The 22415-nt window shown below is 36.3% G+C and overlaps 1 protein-coding gene across 2 annotated transcripts in view; it reads right to left on the bottom strand.

The window, feature by feature from the left end:
- LOC101897737 (inward rectifier potassium channel irk-1) overlaps positions 1-22415 on the bottom strand; it is a 186530-nt gene that overhangs the window by 6204 nt on the left and 157911 nt on the right. The window contains exon 1 of one of the 2 annotated variants that reach the window (XM_005179531.4): positions 5392-5974. The exons of the other annotated variant lie outside the window; for it this stretch is intronic. Coding sequence (XP_005179588.2) covers positions 5392-5603 — 212 coding nt within the window. The 5' untranslated portion in view covers positions 5604-5974. Of the gene's footprint in view, positions 1-5391; positions 5975-22415 lie in introns of those variants that run through there. 2 annotated transcript variants of the gene reach the window in all.

Below are 22415 nucleotides of genomic sequence, written 5' to 3'. Positions count from 1 at the left end.
AGACGGATAGACGGACGGACATTGTTAAATCGACATAGAATTTTATGCTGACCAAGAATGTATTTACTTTGTGGGATCTAAAATGTATATTTTGAGGTGTTACAAACGAAATGACAAATTTAATATACCCTCCATACTATGGTGGAGGGTATAAAAATAATTACAGAAAAAATCCAGCAGGTTATGAAAATAGAGCTACAAATAGAGGACACATGCATCGGCGTATTGAAAGGGGGACATCTTCCACGCTTTCGGAAATTTTCGGATTAAGAATCACTCTAAGCTGTTGATTTAAGGTTTACAGATTTTCGGCAATATTGCTTATTTTGGTGGAAAATTGTAACCCTCAAGTCACCAAAGGGGTCTTTTTGGCCCTTTTGTCAAAACGTATCTATATATTAACAAAATAGTAAAATAAATGACTGACTGACTGACTGACTGACTTAACGTTTCATCAAGGCTCCGACGAAATGACTGAAGCTAGAATCTTAGAATTTTGGGTGAGGGTCACTTCTGGTCCGAATGCGTCAGGTAACGCTGGGTACTAATTATGGTAGCATTTGTATTTGAGAAAACAGTAGAACTAGAACTATAAGAATGAGAGTCACGAATGGATGGATAGACGTACTAAAAGGCTTTTTGAAAATTCGTACTATAAGTGTACGAAAAGTCCTAAATGGTGCTAGATTTGGTACCATTTCGTATCATGTGATCGATTAGTGCTAAAATCTTGACATTTGGAATGGGAATCATGGTTGAGGAGTAGAGTCGATGTAAGGAGGTAGGTTTGGAAGTGTGTACTCATATATATGAAAAGGACTAAACTGTACTAAATTTAGTACAATTTGAATTTTGAAGAATGGATGGAGCTGGAATCCTGAAATTTGAAATTAACATTACTGGCGGAGTATAGGATTTGGATATGGAGGAAGTTTTCGAAATGTGTTCTTATGTGTACGAAAAGTACATAATGGTACTAAATTTGGTACAATCTCGATTTGGAATAAGATTACTTTTGAACTCTTGGAAATTCTTGAATTTTTTGAAAAACATACTTATGTGTACTAAATGGTACAAAATTTGGTACAATTTATATTTTGGCAAGAGTTGTAATCCTGAAATTCGAAAATTAGGTTTTTATTGGACTGTACGATGTAGGTAGTCATCAACATTAGTATCCTCAAAATTCTAAATAAGATTACTGTCAGAGTGTAGGATTGAGATATGTAGGTAGTTTTAGAAATTTGTACTTATATGTACTAAAATGTACTAAATTTGGTACAATTTGGATTTAGCTGAACCCTTAGAGCTGGAATTTGGAAATAAGATTACTGTTGGAGTGTTGGATTGAGTTATGTAGGACGTTTTGGAAATTCGTACTCGACTGTACTATATGATACTAAATTTGGTAGAATTTATATTTGGGCGAACCGATAAGGAAGGAATGCTAAACTTTGGAATCTAGATTACTGTGGGAGCGTCGGATTGTGGTATTTACTAAATAGTACTAAATTTTGTACAAATTGTATTTGAGGTGAAGTCCTGAAATTTGGAATTATTTCTGGAAATAAGTACTACAATAGTATAAAAGCTAATAAATGGTACAAAGTTTAGTATTGATTGTACGGATATATATCTGAATTTTGGTGTTGACGTCAGAATTTGCTGTGTAGTACTGAGATATGAAGAGGTTTTGGAAATAAATTTCTACGTGAACGAATAGTACCAAGTGCTACTAAATTTGGTGTTAGCTTTAAATGCAGGATGAAATGAAAAAAACTGCAACCAACTTCACACTGCTGTCATTTCTAAGCCACTCCTCCGACAGCTGTTAAAATTATTCCAGTGACAGCTCATTATATTGTTTACAAGCGTACAAAAGCATTTTGGTGAGAATTTTACAGAAAAAAAGTTATTCGTGACGGAATTCAAGCGTGTGAGTGTGATTTCTTTCTATTTGGCTGAAAACCCACAAGTGGCTATCGTTAGAGCACTCCAGCATTTAAATGTGAATAAATCTCTTGTGTCTCGTACCATCCACCATCGCCCGTTACCTGGTAGCGTAACCCGACAGCAAGGAAGTGGAAGGAAGAAAACAGCAACGACTTGATCGAAACCCGCGTCGCAGTGGCCGAAAAATGGATCGTGAGCTGAACATATTGCAATATTCCATTCGGCAAATATTGAAAAATGAGCTCGGGGTAAAGCCATTGAAATTCCAAAAAATGCAAGAACTTACACCGCAACAGAAAGAAAATAGACTGAAAAGAGCTAAAAGGTTGCTTAGCTTAGCCGAAAGTGGTGAACTGTCGAATTTGGTTTTCTCCGATGAGAAAATATTCGTTTTCCAGCAGTTTGTAAACAAACAAAATGATCGTGTTTACCTGCCAAAGAGGTCAGCTGAAAATGTGCACCTTCGGTTGGCCACCAGAACTCGGTGCATCAGAACAGCAGCGGCCATGGTGATGGTGTGGGCCACCATAAAAGCCGCTCTCCGCTCGTATTAAATGACCGTGGCATCAGAATAAATGCCGAATATTATCGCGAAAATATTCTGAAAGGTGTATTAAAGCCTTGGGCACGCAACCATTTTGGCCGCTGACCTTGGACATTCCAACAGGACTCAGCACGCGCCACCCAAAAATGGTTACACAATGGCCACCAAAATCCCCGGATACCAATCCGTTGGACTATTGTGTCTGGAGTATTTTGGAAAGCAAGGTTGGCACTAAAAAATACCAAAGTGTCGAGAACCTTAAGCAAGCGCTTCGTCGGGAATAGGCCAAAATACCGCAGAGCAACTTTCGGGTAGCGTGTGACGGTTTTATTGGCCGCTTGAAGGCCGTAATTCGTGCCAAAGGTGACCAATTCGAATAAATCTAAACTTAAACTAATATTTGATGCTATTTCCGATATTTTTCGATTTTGTTCAATAAAATTTAAGAAAAAATGTAAAAAATTATGGAGTTTGACTTTGTTGCAGTTTTTTTATCTCACCTTGTATTTGGCGAAGAAAACGGTTTTCGATTCCACATATTACTAGAGTTCTAAATATATAAGATTTGTGGGTTAGATATAAGTAGTGGGGGTACCGAATTTGATCTAACTTATTACGATGTGCCATATTTGAACAAAATCGGATACTCCCTTCGTATGGCATGGCTAGATCGACTACATCATCTATCGTCTTAATTCCCAGTGTTCGATAGAAAATACCTTATTTTAAAAAAATGACTGGTATTGGGCGCCATTGCTCATCGTTCAATCACCGTGTAGCAATCTTTATGTTCTGCCAGTGCTAAATGGCGGGAATACACATTAAGATCCTTTAGCTCGATAGTTCTATACTTAACTATTTTCCCATCCATTTCTATTATGGGTCACTAGAGTCTAAGTCTGTACTGAACAGAACGGGGTAATAGGAACCACTTTTGGTGCGCTGTAATTCTAATTTAACTGAAATTACTGCACTGCCACGACAAGTTATTAAATCATTCCTTCAATTCTATAAAACCCATATTCTTATCGGTTGTACCTTTTTGACAATTAAATTAAAAACAAGTAAAAAAGCTGCAATACCCACCACCATTTGGAACGAATTTGACAATTTTCAAAAAAAAAAAAAAATAAATAAAATTCTTTAAAAATTCTGTTAAAACTTTGAAAATACCGAATGTAGCCGTTATATTAGGGTCTATACGACGACGTGGGCCTGCATAGGCAACTTGTGTCATAAGTTATAACAATATTCAAATGCGAAATTTAAAAAAAAAAAATCGGTGAATAATGTAGGTAAAATCATTAAAATACCGAATATGGGAAGGTACCATAATCTGGGGGATATACCAAAACGTGGACCTGCACAAACAATTTTCTGTCATATGCTGTAGTATCCATTACAAACTTCAAATACAGAATTTGCAACAATTCCGGTGAATAATGTCGCTAAAATCATTAAAATACCATATATGGGAGGTACCGTTAAATGAGGGCTATACGAGGAGGTGGACTTGCACAGACAATTTTCTGTCATAGGCTGCAATATCCATTACGAACTTAAAATGCCAAACTTGAAACCATTCCGGTGAATAATGTCGCTAAAATCATCAAAATACCGAATATCGGGAGGTACCATTATATGGGGGCTATGCGAAGACGTGGACCTGCACCGAAAATTTTCTGTCATGGGCTGCATTATCCATTACGAACTTCAAATACCAAATTTGACACAATTCCGATGGATAATGTCGCTAAAATCATCAAAATACCGAATATCGGAAGGTGTCGTTATTTGGGGGCTATACGAAGACGTGGGCCTTCACAGACAATTTTCTGTCATAGGCTGTAGTACCTATTACGAACTTCAAATACCAAATTTGAAACAATTTTGGTTAATAATGTCCCTAAAATGATAAAAAAACGGAATATCGGGAGGTACCATTATATGGGGGCTATACCAAAACGGGGACCTACATAGCCCATTTTCAATGCCAAAATTTCTGCATTTGAGTAAAATGTTATCAACCTACTTTATTTCGTTTGGAAGCGGACAGACGGATAGGCCGACGGTCATCGCTGAATCGACATAGAATTTTAAGCTGATCGAGAATATATATACTTTGTGGAGTCTAAAATATATATTTCGATATGCTACAAACGGAATGACAAACTCAATATACCCTACATACTATAGTGGAGGGTATAATAATCTCGCTAAAATCATCAAAATACCGAATATTGAGAGGTACCGTTATATGGGGGCTATTCAAACACGTGGACCGACCTTTCCTATTTACGAACTTAACCTACTGCCTACTGGCAAAATACATATGTTTGGAAAATTTTAGCCTTCTATCTCAATTTGTTCGAATGATAGCAGGATTACAACAGATAGACGGAGAGACAGACACCCAGACAGACAGACAGACGGATATCGCTAAAACTCCAATTAGAATTTTACGCTGATCAAGAATATATATAGTTTGTTGGGTCTGACATAAGTATTTCGAGGAGTCACAAACGGAATGACAAAGTTAATATACCCTCCGTAGTATGGTGGAGGGTGTAAAAAGAAATCGAATTCAGGAGCAATGTACGTCATAATACACAACGACTTTCCATAGCATCGAGCCATATGATGAACGACCTAATAATCCATTCTACAGATTGTTTCCGATGGTGGATAGTAGGACAAAATTAAACCGAACACAGAAAACCTGACTCATTTTCATGCTTAATCCGATATCTCAAGAGTAAGTAGTCGCGTCGAGGTCAATAAAAACTTAAGTTGAAGATATCAGAATAATATATCCAAACCATATTGTTCTGAGCCAGAAATCATTCTCAAACAGTCACACATACGGGGGCGCCCCGCTGCTCACTTATACTCACTTATCACTTTGACTGTGACAACCCAGGCGCTCGTCGGCCAGCATTCGGGATTTGTGACGACGTTCACAGTTGGGACTTTCAGGATAATAGTCTTCCTCATAGAGAGTCTCCTTCTCCTGAGAACGTTGCATTGTCTTTGTCGGCAAGGGTTGGGGTTGGACGGGCATCGAAATTGAGCGATGCATTTGTGGGCTGCTCGATGACGAAGCCATTTTCAATTGCACTCTTTTCTTCTTTCCTTTTTCTTACGAGGAAATGACCCACTGCATTACATTGGATTGAACTATGCGAACGGAGATGTCACACAAATGCGTGTCTATTTCTGTGGTCCACCCGCACTTTACGAGTTTATCTCCGACAATTAGATGTCGTTTTTCTTTACTGTCTAATTAAAGGCAATTAGTCAAGTTGTTGCTGTTGTAGTTATTTCTATAGCTTAATTGAGTTTGATATATGACATTCTTCGGATCAGGGGAAGACACCGTTTCTTCTCTTCTGTCCAAAAGAGTTCCGTTTAGTTGCAACCACGATCGTCAACTGACAGTTTAGTTTTGCTCCAGAGCAGAATGAGATTAAAAGCGATGTGTTTAGTTCAAGTACCCATTTAAAGATAAATATATGTACCTACATACATACATATGTAAGTAGTGGCTGTGTGGGATACGATAGACGACTAATCTTTATCGTTTTCAGTTTGTCCACACCAGCGACATCAACGCTGGAAAAATGATCTTGGCGATGTGACATATCAACATTTTATTCTTACATATTCGGTTTCTATAAAAGTTCTCACAATTACTGCACAGTGGGGGAAATTGAAACATTTTTATGTCGCTACGAGTGAACTGAGCTTATTCGGGCCCAGGTCAACAGATATTGATAAGAGATCAACAAATATTGACCAGAGGTCAATTAGTATTGACCAGAGCTCAATAAGTATTAACCAGAAGTCAATAGGTATTGACCAGAGGTCAATAAGTATTAAAAAGAGGTCAATAGGTTTTGACTCGAGGTCACTAGGTATTGAATCGAGGTCAATAGGTATTAACTCGAGGTCAATAGGTCTTGACTCGAGGTCAATAGGTATTGACTCGAGGTCAATAGGTATTGACTCGAGGTCAATAGGTATTGACTCGAGGTCAATAGGTATTGATCAGAGGTCAATAGGTATTGATCAGAGGTCAATAGGTATTGATCAGAGGTCAATAGGTATTGACCAGATGTCAATAGGTATTGAGCAGAGGTCAATAGGTATTGAGCAGAGGATAGTAGGTATTGACCAGATGTCAATAGGCATTGACCAGAGGTCAATAGGTATTGACCAGGGGTCAAAAAGTATTGGCCAGGGGTCAATATGTATTGGCCAGGGGTCAATAGGTATTGGCCAGGGGTCAATAGGTATTGACTCGAGGTCAATAGGTATTGGCCAGGGGTCAATAGGTATTGACTCGAGGTCAATAGGTATTGGCCAGGGGTCAATAGGTATTGACTCGAGGTCAATAGGTGTTGACCCCAGATATTGACCAAAGGCCAAGAAGTATTGACCAGAAGTATTTACACGAGGTCAATAAGTATTGACCCGAGGTCAATTGGTATTGACCCGAGGTCAATAGGTATTGACCCGAGGTCAATAGGAATTGACACGAGGTCAATAGGTATTGACCCGAGGTCAATAGGTGTTGACCCGAGGTCAATAGGTGTTGACCCGAGGTCAATAGGTGTTGACCCGAGGTCAATAGGTGTTGACCCGAGGTCAATATGTGTTGACCCGAGGTCAAAAGGTATTGACCCGGTGTCAATAGGTATTGACCCGAGGTCAATATGTATTGACTCGAGGTCAATAGGTATTGACTCGAGGTCAATAGGTATTGACTCGAGGTCAATAGGTATTGACTCGAGGTTAATAGGTATTGACTCGAAGTCAATAGATATTGACTCGAAGTCAATAGATATTGACTCGAGGTCAATAAGTATAGACTAGAGGCCAATAGGTATTGACTCGAGGTTAATAGGTATTGACTCGAGGTCAATAGGTATTGACTCGAGGTCAATAGATATTGACTCGAGGTCAATAGGTATTGACTCGAGGTCAATAGGTATTGACTCGAGGTCAATAGGTATTGGCTCGAGGTCAATAGGTATTGACTCGAGGTCAACAGGTATTGACTCGAGGTCAATAGTTATTGACCAGTGGTCATTAGGTATTGACCAGTGGTCATTAGGTATTGACCAGAGGTCAATAAGTATTGATCAGAGGTCAATAAGTATTGATCAGAGCTCAATAAGTATTGACCAGAGCTCAATAAGTATTAACCAGAGGTCTCGAGGTCAATAGGTATTGACCAGTGGCCATTAGGTATTGATCAGAGCTCAATAAGTATTGACCAGAGCTCAATAAGTATTGACAAGAGCTCAATAAGTATTGACCAGAGCTCAATAAATATTGACCCGAGATCAATAGGCATTGACCAGAGGTCAATAGGAATTGAGCAGAGGTCAATAGGAATTGAGCAGAGGTCAATAGGTATTGACCCGAGGTCAATAGGTATTGACCCGAGGTCAATAGGTATTGACCCGAGGTCAATAGGTATTGACCCGAGGTCAGTAGGTATTGACCCGAGGTCAATAGGTATTGACCCGAGGTCAATAGGTATTGACCCGAGGTTAATAGGTATTGACCCGACGTCTATAGGTATTGACCCGAGGTTAATAGGTATTGACCCGTCGTCTATAGGTATTGACCCGAGGTCAATACCGGACGACATTGACTCGAAGTCAATAGGTTTTGAACCGAGGTCAATATATAGTGACCCAATCAATAGGTTTTGACTACGAGGTCATTATATATTGCCTCCGATGACTTTTGGTCAATTTCCCGAATTAGTTCTCTTTTGTCTCCTACCAATTTCATTTCGCCCGCTGTTCGCTGCCCGATCACAGAACAATGACACTCGAAGAGTTTATCTTCAACGAGAAAAAAGATAGGCTCTTTAGAATTTATTATCATCAAGTCAGTTTACTCTGGCATTCTCCAAGTATTTTCTATAACTTCTGTTGGCTTCATTTCATTTTGAGATATGGCCCTCATAATAATAATAATAGGAACTTTTTGCCACATTTATCCCCCCAGACTCTATGTGATAAAGACGTGAAGAATATCACTCTACTTACACACACACACACACATACGAATATTATTTATTTATAAAACGGTGCTATTCTGGTGTTTGCTTTGATGAGATACAAACAAGTTACTGATTTGATAGCAATTATGACTTCGTACAAGATAATATCTTCAAATGGCGAATAATTTACGATTCGTTTCCTCATTACAATTCTGCAAATTCATGTCAACTGCAGTTTTTATCAGTTGAATGCATATTCTTTTTAAAATTACAGATCATGTCACACGGTCATTTAGTCAATATATATTGGCCAGTTTTTACGGCAACTATGTTGTGGATGCTTATCGTACTGTGTGTGGTTTGAAGTTGGATTCTCAGCGATTTGAATCTAGAGTCCAGTAGCACGCTTGAATTTGTTCGTGGGGAATTTTTTTTAAGAAACTGCAGAAACAGACTTATATTTTAGTAAATGTCAATAAACAGACCTGATTAGCCAGTGCAATTTTGCTGGTTTGAGTGTCCAGTCTTTATGGGAGGTGCCGATTAAGGAGAGAACCGATGTTATTGTTTTTCGTACTGTACCTATGTCTGATATACATAAAAAGACGAGCAAAATTTCAACCAAATCGAATATTACCAAACAATTTATGTGAGCTTTTTTAGAGTTGTACACTTTAGGGGAGGTACCTGAACTGATGATCCATTATGACTAAGTTTGCAAATTTTGGTTGATTTTGCATACTTCCTTCGAGTGTAGCCTTGCAAAACGAGCTTCGTCCGAAGGCCCATGGGGGTCTACAATTCAATTCAATTTAAAATGTCGGCCCTATATGGGTGAGGTACGAGATGGCATTAGTCAATATCATTAATTTTTGTCAGAACTAATCTATATCTATAAAAGAGGGAAATATATCTCTATATATCATAGTTTGTTGGTAAGTTTTAGACTCAAAAGCTGCTGAACAAATTTTCCTGAAAATTTCCATATATACTACAGCATAGCCTGAAAGTAACATAGGCTATATACATTTTTGAAATTTCACTTGGAACGGGAGGAACCTCCTAAAAATTTAATTTTTGTATGCACATATCAATTGATCGATTACAGATATGGCCTTAAAGTTGGAGGACGCAACGAAATTTGGAGCAAAAATAATTTTGTATTGAAATCGGTTGCGGTTTGGGTATAGCTCCCATATAAATATTTCGAGCGATTTCATGTATTTTATGCACCAAACGCGATATGTATGTCCGATTCCAATGAACTTCGGAACGAGTGGGGGAATTTGGTACAAAAATAAATTTTGCAAATTATATTGAAATCGGTTAAAATTTGGATATAGCTCCCATATATATATTTTCGTCCGATTTCATATATTTGATGCACCAAATTCGATATGTACGTGCGATTCCAATGAAATTCGGACAGAGAGACAAAATTTGGTATCAAACAAAAATTGCCAAATTATATTGAAATCGGTTGAGGTTTGGGTATAGCTTCCATATACAGGGTGAGATAAAAAAACTGCAACAGAGTCAAACGCCATAGTTTTTACATATGTTTTAAATTTTATCGAATGAAGGCAAAACATTTCGGAAGTAGCATCCAATTTTAGAATAAGTTTAGATTTGTTCGAATTGGTCACCTTTGGGACGAATAATGGCCTTCAAACGGCCAATGAAACCGTCACACGCTGCCCGAATGTTGCTCTGCAGTATTTTAGCTCATTCTCGACGAAGCGCTTGCTTGAGCTGATCGACACTTTGGTATTTTTAGTGCCAATCTTGCTTTCCAAAATACTCCAGACACAACAAGTCCAAAGGATTGGTATCCGAAAATTTTGGTGGCCATTGTGCGCTAGAAATGAAGCGAGGTACCTTTTTTTGTAACCATTCTTGGGTGGCGCGTGCTGAGTGCGATGGTGCTGAGTCCTGCTTTGGCAAGTAAACACGATCATTTTGTTTGTTTACAAACTCATCGGAGAAAACCAAATTCGGAAGTTCACCACTTTTGGCCAAGCGAAGCAACTCTTTAGCTCTTTTGAGTCTATTTTCTTTCAGTTGCGGTTTAAGTTCTTGCACTTTTTCGAATTTCAATGGCTTTAACCCGAGCTCATTTTTTAATATTTGCCGAATGGAATATTGCGAACCATTTCTGCTGATGTTGCTGTTGTCTTTCGCCCACTTGCTTGGCGTCGGGCTACGCCAGCAGTATCACGGTAACGGGTGATGGTACGAGACACAACAGATTTATTCACATTTAAATGCTGGAGTGCTCTAACGATAGCCACTTGTGGTTTTCCAGCCAAATATAAAGATATCACACTATCACGCTTGAATTGCATCACGAATAACTCTTTTTCTGGAAAATTCTCACCAAAATGCTTTTGTTCGCCTGTAAACAATATGAGCTGTCACTGGAATAAGTTTAAAAGCTGTCGGACGAGTGGCTTAGAAATAACAACAGCCTGAAGTTGGTTGCAGTTTTTTCATCCCACCCTGTATATTTTGACTTCTGTTATGATCATTTAAATTGTTGCAGCGGGTTTCGAAGGAATGGGTCAGTATTTTCCCTTTCATATAGGACCTAAATAAATACGATATAAATATTGCGACGTGCCAGGTTAGAACAATATTGGTAACTTCCTACACTTTACATGACATAGTTGATAATTTTTAAGAATGTTAACATGTGCGCGAGGTACCAAATATAGTCGACCGAAGTATTCCATTTTCATACTTCATCTAATATAGTACCAAGTTTGAATGGAATCAAATGGTAATTTCGCGTTTTATAAGCTTCATGGAACTCAAAATGTTTACCCTTTGTGGGCGAGGTACCAGAAGGAGTGAACCGATAAATCCCATCTTCACACCAGTCCTTGGATTAATAAAAATATTTTGATGTGTGTAATTTGAAGTCAATACATTTTATAAGAGTTATAATTATTCAAATTATTTACCCTTTGTGGGGCATTGTCCATTTTCTCATCTGACCTAGCACTAAAGCAAGTATTAGGTTTCGCAAAGTTGGATCGAAATCGGATTATCCTTTTTAGATATAGGCAAAAAAACCGATAATTGGGAGGTACACGTTATATGGGGGCTACAAGTAGACGTGACTTTGTGAGGAAATTTTATGTCATAGGATGCAACATACCCACTGCGAACTACAAATTTCGAATTTGAATTAATTCTGTTGAAATGTGTGGCAAACATTGTCAAAATACCGCATATAGGAAGGTACAACTGTATGGGAACTATACGAAGATTAGGATATGTATGGGCAACTTTCTGTCATAGGAGGTAGTACCCGCTATAGATTCCAAATATTAAATTTAAAACAATTCCGGTGAAAAGTGTGACACAAATCATCAAAGTACCGAATATCTGGAGGTATAGTTTTATGGGCGCTATACAAAACCATAGACCTCTACGGCCAATTATCTGCCAGAGAAGATGGAGCCTATCACGAACTCCAAATACAAAGCTAAACCTAAAATTTTTAAAATACCGAATATCTGGAGGTTCTGTCATATGGGGATTTTACCAAAATATGAACCTATGTAGACTATTTCTATGCAAGGAACACAGTTCTACATGCTGGGAACACAATTTATAGAAAATTGTAGCTAAACCACCACAACACCTTAAATCTGGCGGAAAAGAAAACTGTAAACGTAAAATTGCATGAGACTACCTATCTGATTCCACCATGACTAGTAGAACGATTTTTAGCTTCTGATTGGCTGAAATCATACATTTAAAGTGTCAATTTCACATTTACGAGAAGTTGATTATACCCTACACCACATAGCGGCAAGGGTATTATGTCTTTGTGTATTTGTTTGTAACATGATAGCTACTTTTGAGGATCTTCAAAGAATCACTTTCTGGGTCGATTTATGCATGTCAGTCCGTCCGTCTGTCCATGTATTTTTGTGAATAAAATGCAGGTCACATTTATTATCCGATTGAGATGAGATTTTCCAAACAATATTTGTTTGGCCTAAGGACGAACCCTATTTAAATTGGTTAGAATCAGTTCAAATTTAGACATAGCTCCCATGTATATCTTCAACCGATTTCAGGTTAATTGTGCACAAAATGGTCAATTTCAGTCCAAATGGACTGAATTTTGGCACAGTCCAAATGGACCGGATTTAGTCTAGAAAGCAGTATTTCAAATTTTGTGAAAATCGGTTCAGATGTAGCCATAGCTCCCATTTATATGTTTCATTCGATTTGGAGTTTTAAGTCCCTCACATGCGTAATATGCTTTCGACAACAATGATATTTGGTACCAGATATCAGGTACAGCTCAGAAATAAGTGTTTCAAATGTTGTCAAGATCGCTTCAGATGTGGATATAGCTCCCATATATATCTTCAACCGATTTTGGGTTAATTGTGCACCAAAAGGCCAATATCAGTCCAAATGACCTGAATTTTGGCACATCCGACCACATTCATTCTATAAGCAAGTACTTCAAATTTGGTGAAAATCGGTTCAGATATAGCTACTGCTCCCATATATATATATATATATATATATATATATATATATATATATATATATATATATATATATATATATATATATATATATATATATATATATATATATATATATATATATATATATATATATATATATATATATATATACATATAAAGTGTCATATATATATATATATATATATATATATATATATGGGAGCAGTAGCTATATCTGAACCGATTTTCACCAATATATATATATATATATATATATATATATATATATATATATATATATATATATATATATATATATATATATATATATATATATGCGATTTGGGGGGTTAAAGTCCCCCATAAGCGTAATATGCACTCCGCAACTATGATATTATTTACCGGGCATTAGATACTGGTCGAAAATACCACTGGCTAAGATTTTTATGTAGCTTAGATATATCTTTACCTGATTTGACGGCTATTGCTCACCATATATGCAATATCGGCCCAAATTGAATAGATTTTTTCATATTCAACCGAATTCTACCATTTGCTGTATATCTATTGACCCAATAAATAGTTTTTAATATAATCCTTATCGAAGTGATATCATGTCCTATACAGCTATGTTATTTGGTTTATACTCGTAGTTGGTATGATCTACTTCACATAAATTCCCAATATAATTTTTTTTTTGTTACGGGAGCTCTACTAAATACGCATAGTGGTGCAGGGTATCATATAGTCGGCACCCACCCGACTTTTGACGTTTCCTTACTTGTTTTAATTTTAAATAATTCCATAAATAGAAATGCCACATTATTACGTGTACACAGCGCCATCTAGATAATATACCAAACAATGTAATTTATAAACTGTTAATAGTCCTCTGTTAACTCACTGTTAGCGCACATGAATGAACCGACGAATAAGAGAAAATAACAGAAATAATAAAACAGAAGACCACAACAAACGCTCGCACCAGACAGACAACTTAAGGAAACAACTGCAGTTAATGTGACGTTCGTCTATCTATGTTCGCGCATAGCTTTGCTATTGTTCTTATCTTTGAGAAATTAAAAATAAAAACAAAAGTGCGAAAAATTCCGGTTTTAATGGTGTGAAATGGAATTAATTATATATTTGGAAATAAGTAAAATATAATAAATAAATCATCTATATATTTGCAAACTACTAATGCTACTTGATGAAAATTTTCCATAACTGATTCGTGGAAAATTCATTTGCAAGTGTAAAAGGAAATTCAAAAGTGTTTTGTTGTGTGTGTGTGCAATTAGATTACAGAGTCAGTGCGAAATTGTGGACGGTGAGCCGTCGCATTTATGTCCATAACTTTGTAAGAATCGGAACGAAATCTTTACGAATTCTTTTTACGCCGGTCTTAAAATCGCAGACCGGGGTTTATTTAAAATTGTAACTACAGGTATGATTTATTGTACTGATCACAATAAATTATAACTTTTCTAGGAAAAGTGTGTACACTTGCCATAAATTGAATTTTAAGTATCAAAGAATCGAATGATTATCACTTTATATACTGACAGTAATATAGTATATAAGATTGCAAAGATTGTTACGTAACTTTTTATATTTTGTTGTGAAAAATATTATTATTTTTTGATGCCTATGTAGAAAAACGATCTAATGAAAGTTATCAATATCTACCTCTCTAAATGGAAATATAAATACGCTGGTACATTTAAGAAGGTAAAGTCATTTTAAATTTCTGTATTTTTTGTAATTTGCGTTTTCATATTAAACTGCATGGAAAACAAATTCCCATCTCTGATTTCTAAAAATTTTTGCAATGAGATGTTGTCAAATTAGTAATTTTGAAAAAAAATTGTGTGATTGCATGCCTTCTTAATTCTACCATGGATAATACAACATTAAAGGTGAGAGTACATAAACAGCTTGAAGTCTTCGCATGGCATATTTTGTAACATATCATAAAGGGATGTCAGAGCCGCACTCAAATCCTGCCGTCGTTGTTCCCTATAATTTCACGCTAAAATGCCTAGACATGATGCCAAGCATCTTATGTACCCTCACCTTTAGATTTACGAAATCCACTCGAACTCAAATGCCAATTCCAAAACCTATATGCCAAATAATATCCACTGGATATGAATTCGATTTACATGACATATACGCAATGGAATATAGGAAGTCAAAAGCTTGACTAGTATGACATGCCGCTACAATTGACACATTATAGAGATTATGTAAAAATTGGACAAATCGGATGGACCATTTGAGACGTTGACATTTCCTGATTTTGCAATTGCTCTACAGGTCGCAATTATAAGAAAATCGACGCGGAATTAAGCATGCGCCTAGAGTTTAGAGCTGGTCGGAAGCCTGCGATTTTGTTTGACCAACGGACAATATTTAGCGGAAAAAATAGCCCAAAACTTTAATGTAAACCATTAAGGAAAGGTCAAAAGTAGGGCGGGACCGACTATATGATACCCTACACCACTATGCATATCTAGTAGAGCTCCTGTAACAAACATATTTATATTGGGAATTTATGTGAATCTATGAATCAAATAACATGTTAGAACTAAGAAGGTAAAGACATGCAATCATACATTTTTTTTTTCAAATTTATACATTTGACACATCCCATTGTCAAAATCTATATTCATAAATCCATTGTATACACACAAAATCAGAGATGAAACTGTTTTTATGCATTGAAATTTAACAAGGTAAATTACAGAAAATGCAGAGCTGGGAATTCTAATTTTAAATGAGTTTAGTGCATGATATGACAAGTAAACAACTGTAAGTTGGGCGGGACCGAAGTTTAAATAACTTCCACGCTTTGGAACGAATTTGGCAATTTAAAAAAAAAACTTAAAATCCGTTAAAAATTCTGACCAAATCTCAAAAATACCGAAAGTATCAGTTATATTAGGATCTATACGACGATGTGGACCTGCATAGGCAATATTTGTCATAAGCCATTACAATATTCAAATCCGAAACTTGAAAAAAAAATCGGTGAATAAAGTAGCTAAAATCATCAAAATTACGAATATCGGGAGGTATCGTTATGTGGTGGCTATACGAAGACGTGGACCTGCACAGACAATTTTCTGTCTTAGGCTGTAGTGTCCCTTACGAACTTCAAATACCAAATTTAAAACAATTCCGGTGAACAATGTCGTTAAAATCATCAAAATACCGAATATCGGGAGGTACCGTTATATGAGGGCTATACGAAGGCGTGGACCTGCACGGACAATTTTCAGTCATAGGCTGTAGTATTCATTACGAACTTCAAATACCAAATGTGAAACATTGAAAGTGAATAATGTCGCTTAAATCACCAAAATACCGAAAATAGGAAGGTACAATTATATAGGGGCTATACCAAAACGTGGGCCTACATGGCCCATTTTCAATACCGGAAATCCTGCAGACATAAAATCTATTCAATTTGGGCTGATATTACATATATGGTGAGCTATATCCGTAAAATCGATGTATATCGAAGCTATATGAAAATCTGAACCTACTTCGATAAAATTTGGTAATTTTTGGTACCAGATAATAATAGATCTCGGAAATACCTCTGCCAAATTTTATCAAAATCGGTTCAGATTTGGTTATAGCTCCCATGTATATCTTTAACTGATTTCGGGTTAATCTTACATCAAATGGCCAATATCTGTCCAAAAGTCCTGAATTTTAGTACATCCTACCTTTGTCATAAGACTTGACACGCCGTTCAACCCAAAACATTCATTTCGACTCTGGACTTCTTTTTACAATTCCAGTTAAATGCCAAATGGTTAAAAAGGAGGAAATAAAAGCTACAGAAAACAAGGTGCAAATATGAGACAAAGAAGAACAATTCATGAAAATACTTATTTCAATATATCAATGAGAGAGAGAGAGACAGGGGAGATTAAACCCGAAGCACATCAACTTGTTTAAGTTGTTAAAATAATTATATGTGTGGTAGGTTAGGCAGGTATTGTCGTTCTACTCGCCGATTCAATCGATGGAGGATGACATGGGGATAGGCCGGCAAATGTTTGTTTTGAGGCCAGTCAGGTTGGTTTGTTTGTGTATCTGGTGTCTGGCCAAAGCAAAATATTGGCGGTATTTATAAAACGAAATTCAAGTAGTCAACCTCAAGGATGGGAGTTCTGAATTTTAAAAAATTTTTCATTAATGGGTACTCTGTTCCAGAATTTGCAAGAATCTTCCATATCTTAGAGAAACAATCGGTTATCGCAGTAAAATTTTAACATTGTCTCAGTTTTGGATTTTCAGTTTTAAACCTGGTATAGAAGAATGTAAAAATGTAATAAAACCAAATGAACAAAGAAATGTAACCTTTACAAAAAATCAAATCATATCACCTTTTTCCCATCTCTGGCTTGTAATGGCGGCAATATATTGCGGTTGCAAGAACAGCCTCTTGCTGTAATTACAACAAAACGTAAATATTTGTAACGAATGTCAACAACGAAATAAAAAAACAAAGCTCATTGAGAAAATATCATGATAATCATCATCATCATCATCAACATCATTATCGTGCCGTTGTCGTCGTCTTAAGCATCGTTAACATCATTCACAGAACCACTGCATCAACAACAACAACAAATACCTATAAACAAGTCGATAAATCCAAACTTGTTTTGTTTGCAGGCATCAATGGCAGAGAGGAGATGTTATCTGTTATGCAGTGTGTAAGAGAGAGAGATAGAAATGAAGAGAAGAACACTCTCCTTAATTGGGAAAGAAATTCTGAGAATTTTCCTTTAATTTTATCCACAGGGATGGCAAATAAACGGTACAAAATATCGTTGAACACTATGTGGGGGAAGTATAAGAAGAAATTATCCGATCTCTAACATCTTTAAAACAGATTCTGTTTTGATGTTGGATGATGTGTAGATGTTCAAAATTGTTGAGCAGAAGGAGTGAACCGCAATATCCTATTTACATAGCAGATTTTGTATTAGTAGAAATAATGGGATGTGTGAAATATGAGTGAGAGTATATAAAAGAGGGATTTCGGAATTTATAATCATTTTGGTTATTCAAAACTTTGACCCTTTGTGGGAGAGGTACCAGAAGGAGTGAACCGATATATGTCATCTTCATACCAGACCTTGAGTTAATAAAAATATTGTGATATTTGTAATATGAAGACAGTGGGACACTTACATCACATTTTATTTAAGAGGTATAATTATTCAAAATTTTGACCCTTTGTGGGCGAGGTACTTGATGGAGTGGACCGATATTGTCCATTTTCGCACCTGGCCTAGCACTGATGCAAATATTAGGATTTGCAAAGTTAGAAAAAAAAAACTGATTATCATTTCTTTTTCTGTGCAGTAAATTATTTTCTTTGAAAATGTGGACATTGATATGGCCAGAACGTGACTCATCAAAATAACGGTTTTATATCTCTTTGGACCAAATCCGTTTCAGGACATTTGGAGTCGATCTAGCGATGTATGTCCGTCTGTATGTCTGTCTGACTGGTGAGCACGATAACTCTTTAAGGCACTATCCGATTTGATCCAAACTTGTTACATCGTATTATTATTGTCAAACTTAGATCGAGTTCGGAGATGGGCAATGTCGGTCCACTCCTTCTGGTACCTATCCCACAAAATATGGAAATTTTTAAAAATATATATTTTCTGCACAGAAAGAGAAACGATGATCCTATTTTGTTTTAACTTTGAAAATCCTAACTTTTGCGTCAGTTCTAGGTCAGGTGCGAAAATAGACAATATCGGTCTACATCATCCAGTACCTCCACCACAGAGATCAAATTTTGAATAATTACAACTCTTATAAAATGTGATGTAGAAGTTGGATTGTCTTCAAATTTCACACATCCCAATATTTTTATTAAACCAAGGTCTGGTGTAAAGATGGTAGAGATCGGTCTACTCCTTCTGGTACACACAAAAGGTTGAAATTTTAAATATCCACGAAAAAGCGCTAAATAAGAATCAGGTTCTCTTCATATTTCACACATCCCATTATTTCTACTAACACAAGATCTGTTGTGAAGATGGGATATATCAGTTCACTCCTTCTGGTACCTCCCCCACAAAGGTTCAAAATTTTGAATATCCATGAAGAAAATTAACTTCCGATTCCATTCAGACTTTGTACATCTCAATATTTCCATCAACACAAAATCTGTTATAAAGATGGTAGAGATCGGACTTTTTCTTCTGGTTCCTCCCCCACATAGGTTTCAAGATTTTCCAAACGAAGTATACATCCAACTCTCTTAAAATTTCACGCATGCAAACATTTTTGCTAACACACGATCTGTTGTGAAGATAATATATATCTGCGAACCCCTTCTGGTACCTCACCTACAACAAAGATCACAATTTTCAATACTTTTATCTGTCATAACTTGTGAAACAAGTCTGCGATTCTTTACAAATTGCTATATCTTAAAATTTCTCTCAACCAGAAACCTGAGATGTATATGGAATTTGTGATTTCCGTTAAAATTGGACATAGATATTCGATTTTCTTGTAATTTTTATCTGTATTAGATGAAGTATGCAAATGGAATACTTCGGTCGTCTATATCTGGTACCTCACTCACATTTAAACATTTTCTACTTATCGCATTTTCTAATTATCGCATTTCTCATATAAAGTGAAGAAAGTGAAGTATAGTCCAAACCTGGCACGTCGCAATATTTATATCATATTTATTTAGGTCCGATAAGAAATGGTCAATATTGGTCCATTCCTTGGGAACTTACTCCATAGAGGGTCAACAATTTGAATAATTATAACAGAAGTCAAAATATATTTAAATAATCGATCATTTGCTGTGGGTATACATCTGTCGGCAAAACCGATTGAAACTTATTAATTTGTTTTTATTCCTCGATTTTTGGCATTGTAGTTGTTTAGAAGTAATCTATTGATAATGAAGATGATAGGTTATTCACATTACCTTTTAATGGGTTATTCAGCTCATGCAGCTTCCCAGTTTTTCTTGGTAGGATTTTGTGGTCAGACCTTTACAACTTTTGTTTCTCTACAGAGAAGCCAGCCAAATAAGTGTTTTATGTATTCCCACCTTTATTTTGCTGCAATTTTTTGTTCGGAATAATTCATTATTTTTTAGCATGGCAATGCAGATCGTATTTGGTTGTCATTACCAATTTTGTACTTCCATATTTCGTTTACTGCTTGAAAAAGTACATTTTCGTACGTTTGTTTTGCCATCTCTGTCTCTGACCACACTGTCACAACAAATTCCCAAAGAACACAGTGAGAGAGCGTGAGCGAGTGAGAGTTAAGAGTACAAAGTACTTGCAGTTCTCGGAATTTTGTTTTGATTAAGATATTTCTTAGGAATTCACAGAATAATAAGCAGTACGCGGGCACACACACACAGACACGGTCAAAACCGAAAAAAACAACATGGCTGAGAAATTAAGAAAGCCAAAAATAATTAGTAAATAAAATTCACTCGTTGTTATTGTTGTTGTTGTAGGAACCTAACTAGATCCGTGAAGTATTAATGTGGAGCAACAACAAAAAATGAAAAAATTATGACAACAGTTATTCGTGTAGTATTTTTGTTGTTGTTGTTGATGGAGTAGGCGACAAGGACAGTGCTATCTCTTGGTTTATATGGGGGCCGGCCAGTGTATGTGTGTGTGTGTGTGTTTGAGGCATTGTTGTGTTTACTTTGAACTTATCAGATTGTTTTTTCTTGTTTGTGTTTTGGGTGGGAATAAACACAGTGCCACTCGCTCAGTTGATTATTTCTGTGCGTTTTTCCGACAATATGTAAATCCCTAATTAGCAGCATTTCACTTTTTGTTGACGTAGGCCTGAAGGGGCCAAGCACCTTTCATCAGAATTCCAAAGGCCGAATATTCCATTGCATGTGGTTGTGGCGAATGCAAAATAGCAAGGTGTGAGGCACACAAAAAAAAGAAAATATTTATTAATAATTGGAACGGATGATGGTAATGATGATGTTAATAAATAGACCTTGAACCATAGGCGGGTTTAGTAAGACAAGTTAAAAAGTATCAATCGGTTTTGCTGACAGATGAATAACCTCAGCCAATATTTGATTATCTAAATATATTTTGACTTCTGTTATGTTTTTTCAGATTGTTGACCCTCTGTGGAGAAGCTTCCGATGGAATGGGTCAATATCGGACCATTTCGTATAGGACATAAATAAATATTATATAAATAATGCGACGTGCCAAGTTTGGACTATATAGACTACCTCCTTCACTCTATATGAGATATGTGATAATTTTTAGGAAGTGTTAAAATGTGCGTGAGGTATAAGATAAAGTCGACCGAAGTACACAATTTTCATACTCCATCTTATACAGATAAAAATATTGGAATGTGCAAAATTTTAAGGAAATCGAACATTTATATCCAATTTTAGTCGAAATCATAAATTTTATATTCATCTAAGATTTCTGGACGAGATAAATATTTAGATACAGCAATTTGTAAAGAATCGCTGAGTTGTTTCGCAAGTTATGACAGATATAAGTATAGAAAATTGTGACCCTTTGTGGGTAAAGTACCAGATGGGGTTCGCAGATATAAATCATCTTCACAGCAGATCTTGTGTGAGTAAAAATATTTCGATGTGCGAAACTTGTGAAGGAAAGTTGGCTGCTTATTTCGCTCTTTTTGTTTTTCAAAAACTTGAACCCTATGTGGGTGAGGAACCAGAAGGAATGGTCCGTGATGTGATGTGTAAAATTTGTGAAGAACCGGGTGCTTATTACGAATTTTATAATCGTTTTAGTTATTCAAAACTTAGACCCTTTTTGGGGAAGGTACCAGAAGGAATGGTTCTATCTCTATCATCTTTATGACAGATCTTGTGTTGATAGAAATATTGAGATGTACCAAGTCTGAATTGAATCGGATGTTAATTTCGGGTTTTATATGAGCTTCATGGATATTCGAAATTTTGACCCTTTGTGGGGGAGGTACCAGAAGGAGAGGACCAATATATACCATCTTCACACCAGACCTTGGGTCAATACAAATAATGGGATGTGTACAATTTGAAGACAATCGGACGCCTCCATCACATTTTAAAATAGTTATAATTTTTCAAAATGTTGACCCTTTGTGGGGGAGGTACCAGAAGGAATGGTCCGATTTCTACCATCTTTATAATAGATCTTGTGTTGATGGAAATATTGAGATGTACCACGTCTGAATGGAATTGGATATTAATTTTGCAGTTTATGAGCTTCATGGATATTCAAAATTTTGACCCTTTTGTGGGAAAGGTACCAGACCGAGTGGATCGATATATTCCATCTCCACATCAGATCTTGTGTTAGTAGAAATAATGGGA

The sequence above is a fragment of the Musca domestica genome, unplaced genomic scaffold, assembly GCF_030504385.1.
Source record: "Musca domestica strain aabys unplaced genomic scaffold, Musca_domestica.polishedcontigs.V.1.1 85, whole genome shotgun sequence".
Taxonomy (NCBI): Eukaryota; Metazoa; Arthropoda; class Insecta; order Diptera; family Muscidae; genus Musca; species Musca domestica.
Note: the sequence above shows the minus strand (reverse complement) of the source record. Positions and strands in the feature narration are given on the sequence as shown.